The sequence below is a fragment of the Rattus norvegicus genome, chromosome 1 (genome assembly GCF_021556685.1).
Source record: "Rattus norvegicus strain SHRSP/BbbUtx chromosome 1, alternate assembly SHRSP_T2T, whole genome shotgun sequence".
Taxonomy (NCBI): Eukaryota; Metazoa; Chordata; class Mammalia; order Rodentia; family Muridae; genus Rattus; species Rattus norvegicus.
In genome coordinates, this window is record NC_141534.1 from 206,893,620 (window position 1) to 206,903,073 (window position 9,454).

Consider the following 9,454-nt stretch of genomic DNA (forward strand, 5'->3'; position numbering starts at 1 on the left):
GCCCTTTGGTTAAATGAACCACAAAAGCAACTGGGACCACAGGGCACCAGCCCTCAGCATCAGGACCATTGGCAGCATGGACAGCCCCCTCAGCACCCAGAGGTATGGAAGCTGGTGGGAACGCACAACCTTCCCGTAGCTACCCCTGCAAAACAAAGACACAGTGACCAATAGGACAGCCATCTCTCAGCGGCCATGCCTAGAGGCAAACTGTTGTGTTACCAAGCAAATGGGCCACACGAGCACAGTGGTTACACATGGGAAAGGACCTTCCTAAGCACCTGGAAGAGGAAGCAAGGTGTAAAAAACACACTGACTACAAGGCTCTAGTGACAGTGGGAGCAAGTGGTAGGTAGCTCAGTGGGAAGTGACAACAGCCTCAGTCACAGGTGAGTCTGTCAAGCCCAGCTCCCAGCAAAACCAGACAGACATCCTCCTCACTGCTCATAGCTCATCAGGGCTCAAGATATGCAGATCCTACCAGCTCCCTGTCCTCGCTCAACAACACACGTACTGTACATTCACTGTACACTCAAAGTTCTTGCTATCAGAATTGCATCAGTGGACCAGCAACATTTCCTGGGAGCTGGTCTGTTAGACCTCTAGACCCTCTTGAACCAGAATCCATGTCTTCAGGTCCCTCCCCCTGGGGCACAGAGGCACTCACGACACTTTGAGAATCTATGTGAGCTCTTCAATCCAACTATTTGGGAGAAATGCTTTCGCACAGCATGGCCTCCCTAAGACTCCCCTCTCCATTTCTGTGGGCCTCACCAGCTGAGAGAAGCTCTGAACAAAAATGACTTTCGGTGTTATCTGCATTGCTTCTCAACTGAAAACTGGGTGGCTAAATTTTTAAACAAAAAGCTGGCTTATTTTTAGCATTGTAAACTGCACAACCAGATGGATAGACACACAGAGATGACATTTGTTACATAAAAATGTCTGACTGTGGGTCCCAAGTCCACTCTAGATGGGCCTCATTGGCCAGAAGGAAAAGAAGCACTCGGCTTCACAGTCATTCAAGGATCCTCCTGGACATATATACTGTACCTGGAACTCAGGAACTCAAGAGCAAACATCTAGAGAAGCAGGGGCACAGTGGCCAAGACAGGAACTACTGGTCAGGATCAGATGCCCTCCTTCCAAACATGTAAACATGTTCTACCACCCACACCTGATGCCATTCAGACAGGGCATACAACCAGGGAAGAGCCTCTTTCTCCGAAGCCTCTCCAAGGCTGGGGAGAGAGAATCATCAACAACCCAGGTCTGAGCTACACAAGAGTCCTCCTCTCCCTTGCCTTGGAGTTCCAGGCAAAGGGCTGGGGAGACAGCTCCTCAGTAGAACAACTGGCATTCAAGCGTGATGGTCTGACCTCAATCCCCTGAACATACACTCTAGAAGTCAAATGTGATGCCACACACTTGTAATACCAACACTGGGGAGGCAGAGACAGGAGAGTCCTTGAAGCTCACTAGCCAAACAGCGTAGCCTACTAGGCAGGCTGCAGGATAGTGAGAGATCTGTCTCAAAAACAAAACAAACAAAAGGTAGATAGGCTGAAGAACAACACCCAAGACTGCTCTCAGGCCTACATACACACATACACCACACAATACACCATGCACGTACCATACACTCAGACTTACATACACACATACACCGCACAATACACCATACACATACCATACACTCACACATACACACACCACACATACCAACCACACACACACACAGACATACACCACATGCACACTCTCAGATACATACACACACCACACATATACCACACACATGTACACACTATACACACCACACACATGTACACACTACAGACACCACACACACCACACACATGTACACACTATACACACCACACACATGTACACACTACAGACACCACACACACCACACATACACCACACACATGTACATACTATACACACCACACACATGTACACACTACATATACCACACATACACCACACACATGTACACATTACACACACCACACACATGTATACACTATACACACCAGACACAACACACATACACCACACACATGTATACACTACACACACCACACCACACACACACTACACATATACCACACACATGAACACACCACATACACATCACACATCTCACATATACCACACACATACCACATACATATACCACACCATATACACACCCACACACACATACACCACACACACACTCTCACACACTCTCAGATACACACACACACCACACACACACACCACACATGTACACACTACACACACACACCACACACACCACACATATAACACACACATACACACACACCTTGCACACACACCACACACATGAACACAGACCACATACATGTACACACCATACACATACCACAAACACATACACACACCACACCACATACACACACACATATACCACACACACGCACCAAACACACCATACACACACATACATACACCACACACACACTCTCAGATACACCCACACATCACATCACACACCCCACACACATTCACCACACACACAGCATACACACACATACACCACACCACACACACACTGCACAAACACCACACACAGCACACATACCACACACAGCACACATATCACACACATGCACACACCACACACCAATCACATACTCACATGCACACACACACACCATACATACACATAACACATGCACACATAGCACACAAAAACACACACATACACGCACATACACACCACACCACACACACCACACCACACACACCACACACTCACACATACCATGCATACACATACCACACCACACACACCCCACACAACACCACACACACCACACACTCACACATACCACACTTACACATACCACACCACACACACCCCACACCACACCACACACACCACACACCACACACCACACACCACACACTCACACATACCACACTTACACACCACACCACACACACTGAACCACACACATACCACACACTCACACATACACATGCCACACCACACACACCCCACACCACACCACACACACCACACACCACACACCACACACACACATACACGCACATACACACCACACCACACACACTGAACCACACACATACCACACACTCACACATACACATGCCACACCACACACACCCCACACCACACACACCACACACACACACACACATACCACACACACACACACACACACACACACCATATACACTTAGTAAACTGGGCCAAACAACACTTTGAAACACAGAAGAGCCTCAGACTCTGCTTTCTGAGCTCTGGGGGATAACATCAATGAAAGAGAGGCAAATGTCACTCTATATCTAGAGCCCTGGGCTGCAGGTGGCATAACAGACCTCCCAGGACACCCAACAAAAGTCACCAGAATGTTATAAAACCTAGCAAGGGTTTTAGCAAAGTAGCTATTTGGTTGGTCAGTCTGCTTTCTGATTTTTAGACAGTCTCACTACATAGCCCAGCTTTGTCATGACCCTCCTGTCTCAGATTATGACCAATGCTTGGCAAATGAATATTTGAACCAACTATCTCTTCAGCCAACATTAACCACGTAAAGCAGAACCAGTGGAGGGGGGTGGGGGGGACCCAGCCCAGCAATGCGATGGAACCAACATACAAGAAGACTAAAAAATCCGAGCCTACAAATACCTTCAACATGCTCAGTCCAAGAAAATGCGGAACTCAGAGAACAAGGTGTTACCATTCTCAGTGGGTGAATTCTCAATATAAAAAGTAAAACTGGGCCAGGGAGATGAGTCAGCAGGTAAAAGCACTGACTACCAAGCCTGACAACCTGAGTTTATTCCCTGGAAGCCACATGTCAGAACGAAACCAACATTCTCAAGTTGTCTTCAGACTTCCATATATGTGCTACAGTATGAGGGCCCAAGTCTGCTGTCTCCCGGTCTCCATCTCCACCCTACATAGCTATGACAGTCCTGAAACTTCATCCTAAGGTGACAGTGCCAGAGATGAGCATGCAAAGACATTCATGGCCATGTAGCTTGTATTTCAAAAATGTCCTCCCATTGGAAATTAAGTAATCAGAGAAATTACATCTACACAGAGGAAGGAAGGGCTGCCTATTCCTCAGAGTCACGGGGATGTAGACAAGAGATGTCTGAGCCTCACCCTGGGCCAGCCCATCTCCACGAGCTGAACCTCAGCTTTTCCAGGAAGGGACTTGGTGTCCTTCAAGAGTGCCCACTGAATGTGACACACTACCCAGGTGGAGAGCTGCTGACAGGGATCTAGCAGCCGACAGAGATGCTTCCAATCTCTTAGATGTTGGTGACATGTTGATAAATAAAAGAGCAGGTTACAGCAAAACAGTGTGTAGAAAGTGGTCCCACTTCTGTACAAAAGCCGGGGAAAGGGTGTCCACACAGCTGTAGGTGTGACTGCATTCCTGGGTCTCTGGAAGAGACCTGAGGTTGGGCAGGCACCCAGACATTCGCCTGAGGACCTCACCATGCTGAACGTGCATTCTGGCATGAAGTATAACTTCTTTTTCAAATATATACATTGCAACACACTTCTAATTAGAAAAAAATGGTTTTCTTTTCATTTCTTTTTAAAAGAGTGTTTTAAATGTCCTCCACTGTGCTCCCCAACTTACCACACTGGAGAGGCACCCTCACTCATTTCCAGGGTCCAGGACGGGAGCAAGTCTTCTCAGCTATCAGGAATTCCCTCCTGTGAAGGGGACACCACAGTGGGTCTGCAGTGGCAAGCCCTAGTTTGCTGGGATGGAGCAATGTCTCAGCGGGTTACTGGAGTGGGAAGGTACTGGAAACCCCTCAGTATCAGAGGCACCGAGGTAGTGATAGGAGGCCACTCTCCAAGCGAATTTAGTAGAAGCCAGAGCAAAGAGCAAAGCAAATAGAGCCCTTGGTTGAAAAAAGAAAGGCAAGGAATTCTTCTCTTGCCCCAAATATCAGCCAGGGAGGAACAGCCACGCTGGGTTCCAGGAGGACTAATAGAAACAGAGGCCATTTAAGATCTTATTTGGCAAGACTATACTCTTTAGTTGCAATTTACCTGCTACTTTGTTAAACTGCCCTCCTATTTTCTTCCTTTTTTCCCCCTTTGCTGAGCAAATTTGATATATTAATTAGGTGTTTTAATCTAAAAAAAAAAAAAAAAAAAAAAAACTCATCAGAAGGTCTCACATTGCCATGGCAACTGTATAGTTCCAGTACATGCAAGTCACCAGCACAGCACGGCTGCCTCTTAGGCCCCACTACATCAGGAAAAGGGGGTGACTTGTGTCCCCTGGAACACAGGAGTCCAGGCCCTAGTCCCACCTGAAGGCTGCTCTTCTGGTCCGGCTATACTCGTTCTGTGTACACGAATCCTAACACCTTCACTCAAGGCACTGCATGGAAGGAGACGCTACACCCTGACTCTATGCGTGCCCTGATAATGACATAGACAAGAAGAACCAAGTGGTTACCCTCCCAGAGAGCATTCTCAGCCAGCAGGACCCACTTGGTCACTCGAACCCACCAAAACCTAGTTAAGCTCTCGAGGTGTGTCAGTCCAGGGCCACACAGCCAATGATGAGCACTGCCTGTGACACATCGTACAAAACAAGGCCTGGTGAGGCACGTCAGCAGCTCACCTCACATAAGCCCAGAGCAATTAGTACCCTCTGTCTTTCTACTGCAAGCAAGTAAAGAGGCAGGTTCTCAAGTGGCAGAGAGCACCACAGCTGGTCTTGCTCCGTGCCCCTCTGCTAACCCTAGAGTTCTGAGGCAGCACAATGTGAAGAAGAAAACATAGACTTAGACCAACAACCGCAGCCCCTGCACTACGTCAATTTCTGTTTCTACCCTGCTGCCTTGGAGACATGATTCAGAGACATGGAGGGGTGGCCAGCCCTTAGCTGGCACCAGCAAGTACGAAAGCAAATGTGTTTCCCAGACCTCTCGTCTTGTAGCCAGAAACCCGATGCAAACCAACTTAATGATCTGCTTCCTTCAACGGGGCAGTTTTATTGGTTGTTTGGTTTGTTGACTGGCTGGTTGGTTGGTTGGTTGGTTGGTTGGTTGGTTGGTTGGTTGGTTGGTTTGGTTTGGTTTGGTTGGTTGGTTTTTAACTCTGATTACTGACAATGAAAGCATGTGAGTCCTGCTGTCCCCAAGTTCAGAGCACAGTGACCAGCCACCTCAGAACACAAGGCTGACCTGAATGACCCTCCCCTGCTGACCATACTCAGCAGAGGCCTGGAACTCACTAGCCTGGCCTCACGCCTCCTGTTTCCAATAGGAATGCCAGCATGTAGCCTCACATGCTCTCCAACACAGGCCTGACTTCTGATTATTGTAATTTACTAAATGCTTAAATTATTTATTGGAAATAAGTAGCTTGGGCTCCTATGCTGAACTGTGTTCTAAAATTATAAAAAAAAATCCATCATACCTCTGTAGGCTGCCTACAAATGAAAATGCATATTCAACTATTTTAAGAAAATGTCAAAAAAACATCAAATGTGTCATGACTGCACCATTTAAAATTATTCGCATGGCTTCTGTAGGGAAAAGCTATATGTTACATGTGACTCCATCCCAACCCCCCCCCCCAGGCTGCATCCAGCAGGTGCTAAGTCAAAGGTCCCTGTACCCAGCACGGCTCCAGCTGCTGTGCTTACAGGGCCAGATGTCTGGGACCTCCCATCCCCACCTCCCCACCAGATTGCTCTGCTGCTACTCAAGAGACACAGGTCCCCCAGGTCAACAGCTATCTCTGCAGAAAGATTTCACAGAGCACGAGTTTCCCGAGGGTCTTAGCACAAAGCCATGGATAAACTGTGAGGCATAATCCGGTGTAGGGTCTGGGTTTGCCGTGTGGAACACCTCAAACTGAAGGGCCCAGGCCCCTGTGCCACCTGTAGGACAGCCACCTCACTTCACAAACTGCACAACAAGCAGAATCTCCTGGAATGAAAAGTAACCACGCAGCCTGCACACCACCCATACAGGAAAATGAAAATGTGCGGTGTGCATTAGTGGGCGGTGTCGCGCCTGAGCCCGGAGCAGCCTCCACCATCGCCGACTCTCACCTCGAAAGGCGGGCCAGAGCCTCATCTGCCCGCTGCGCTGTCACTGGAATCAGGACGCGCCACGGGGACTTCAGTCGTGGTCCAATAGTTTCCCCGGAAACGCAGACGCCCAAGAAGCGGTCCCACCCAGGTGGCGACTGCATCCCAACGCAGAGAAATGCCACCCCCGCGTCCACCCTGAGACAGCGCGCGAGGTCTCCAGAGGCCCGGGTACCCGGCTGTCCCCGGGAGTCCCCAGTGGGCGGTTTCACTCACCATCCTCCTTGTCGTCAAACACCGGCCTCCGCGCGCTGGATGCCGATATGGACGACATAGACATCCTCTTCTTCCACTTGCTCCACTGAAACAGGGGGCGCGGCTGCGCGCGGGCATCGCCGGCGTCCCGAGCCCGGGGCTGGCTAGCTGCCGGCGGCGGCAGGGCGGGAGACACATCGGAGCCCGCGGGGCGCGCACGACCGGGAGGTGGAGAACCGGGGGGCGCCGCGGCGCTGCTGCCCCTTCTCTCTGCGCCGCTCCTCATCGCCAGGCCTGGGTATGCGCAGCGGCCACAGCCCGGAACATGGCCCGCGCCCGACCCTGCGAGAGCAGAGCGCTAAGGGCCGGCAGCGCCGGCCTTGCTCCTAGTACTGGCTCTGGCTCTCCGGGGCAGCCGACCCGCCCGCTGATTGCGAGCAGCGGGGCGGGGCCGGAGGGGTGGACTCAGGGTGGAGTCCGGAACCGGGGCGGGGCCTAGGCGGGGCTGGTATTAGATTCCCTGCGCCGCGCGGGCTACCAGCGGACAAGGGTCTAGTTTGCGTAGGCTCGACCCTTGCACCGAAAAGGCAGCGGAGATAAAAGCGAGAGAGGACAGATGCTAATCGCCTTCCTCCTATCTTGAATTGCCTAAGAGGCTACACATGAGGACTCTTACCTTCACAGAGCGGCGGAGACTTTTGGGACCCCTTCAGGAATGCTGTGACTGGCGAGCAATCAGGAATTCCCTAGGCCTTCCTACCTCCGCTGTCTTCGTACAAAAAGTCAATTGCAGATTTCTGCCAATCGATCCTTAGAAACCTCAAACTTTAGGCCGCGGCTTTGCACTGTGCGCGTTAATGGGGGGGGGGGGGTCGAGAAGTATTTAAGCTGCCGTGCGGTGGCAGCAGGGTGCTATCCCGCTCTGAGGCCACAGGCGGCGCGGGATCTCGATGCCTGAGGAGGGTGGGAGTAGGGCGGAGTTTGGCACGGAATCCCCGCCCAGAGCGGACGTTAGGACCCTTAGCTACAAGAAGGCGCATATGTACAGATGCGCATGTCCAGAAACTTGGTTGTGCTTATTCTAGCTCCTCTGACCTCTTTGTATAGCTTATCCGGCACTGAATAGAGTCCCCTAGTACAGGTTGCGCCAAAGGCCTGGTGAGAAACACAAGTTATGTAGGGTCCTGTGTACTCGCTAGGGTCTTCACTGCATGTCGGGAAGCCTGCAGCGTAGCTTAGCCTTTCTGTCTCTGCTCCTGCTCCTTCACGAGGTCGGGATGCTTGGCTTCCAGTGTCTACGGCCTTGTTACTGGGAACTCTTTTTCGGTTACTCAGTGCTCTGACCTTTGGAAGTCTCTGCCTGCTTAAGTCTGCCTTAAAACCTGGTCACAAAGACAGCCCCCCTCTCCACCACCTGGAAGACCTGAAATGACCCTCTTTCTGTCCCTATGTGGATTATGGGTGACCACAAGGCTGCAGGTTCTTCCCTCTCATAATTTCTACAGTAGCCCTCAGGTTCATCCACCCCTACCGACTTAGGAATTCAGGAAGGCCCCCGCCCCCAACCTGCTTGGCTGGAAAAAGCTAAGTATAGGTAACCTAGGTCTTTCTTGGGCCAGCATTTTAGGAGCTAGAACCAGGTCTTGGCTAAACAGGAGCCCTTTTTTTCTTGGCCAGATAATGAACAGAGCTGTCTGCTGACCCAGGACAGAGCACGAGGGAGGCTTCAGATGTTTAGAGGTTGTAGGGGGATCGGCCATGCTACCACAAGTCTCCAAGGAGTCTCAAGGTACACTGTCCAAGGCAGAGACAGTGAAATAAGTCCCGGCAGAGGTCTACAGTCTTCTGTAATGTGCTCCATTAGGACCCCATAAGCCTACTGAGACCCGATGCACGGCCTGTTCAGAGGAGGTCCTCAGCTTTCATTGTGTGGGAGAGAGTGAAAGCCAGCAAACCCACTCTGCACATCAGAATTCTTCAAGGACCTTGACCCAAATAGTGGCAACCTTTCCCTCCCAGACCTCTAAAAATGTCAGGAAGTAAATAAAATGCAGAGTTATGTCCCTCCTCCCCACCCCTGGCTTCCTAAGAACGGCCTAGGGGACAGAAAGAAGAGA

The 9,454-nt window shown here is 50.6% G+C and overlaps 1 protein-coding gene across 2 annotated transcripts in view; it reads right to left on the bottom strand.

The window, feature by feature from the left end:
* The window catches only part of Stk32c (serine/threonine kinase 32C), an 81,575-nt gene extending 73,282 nt beyond the window's left edge, over positions 1-8,293 (bottom strand). Inside the window, exons 1-2 of one of the 2 annotated variants that reach the window (XM_087577268.1) lie at positions 8,014-8,293; positions 7,359-7,679 (exon numbers count right to left, since the gene is read on the bottom strand). In XM_087577268.1, coding sequence (XP_087433394.1) covers positions 7,359-7,623 — 265 coding nt within the window. In that variant the 5' untranslated portion in view covers positions 7,624-7,679; positions 8,014-8,293. 2 annotated transcript variants of the gene reach the window in all.
* Between the last annotated feature and the right edge of the window lie 1,161 nt (positions 8,294-9,454).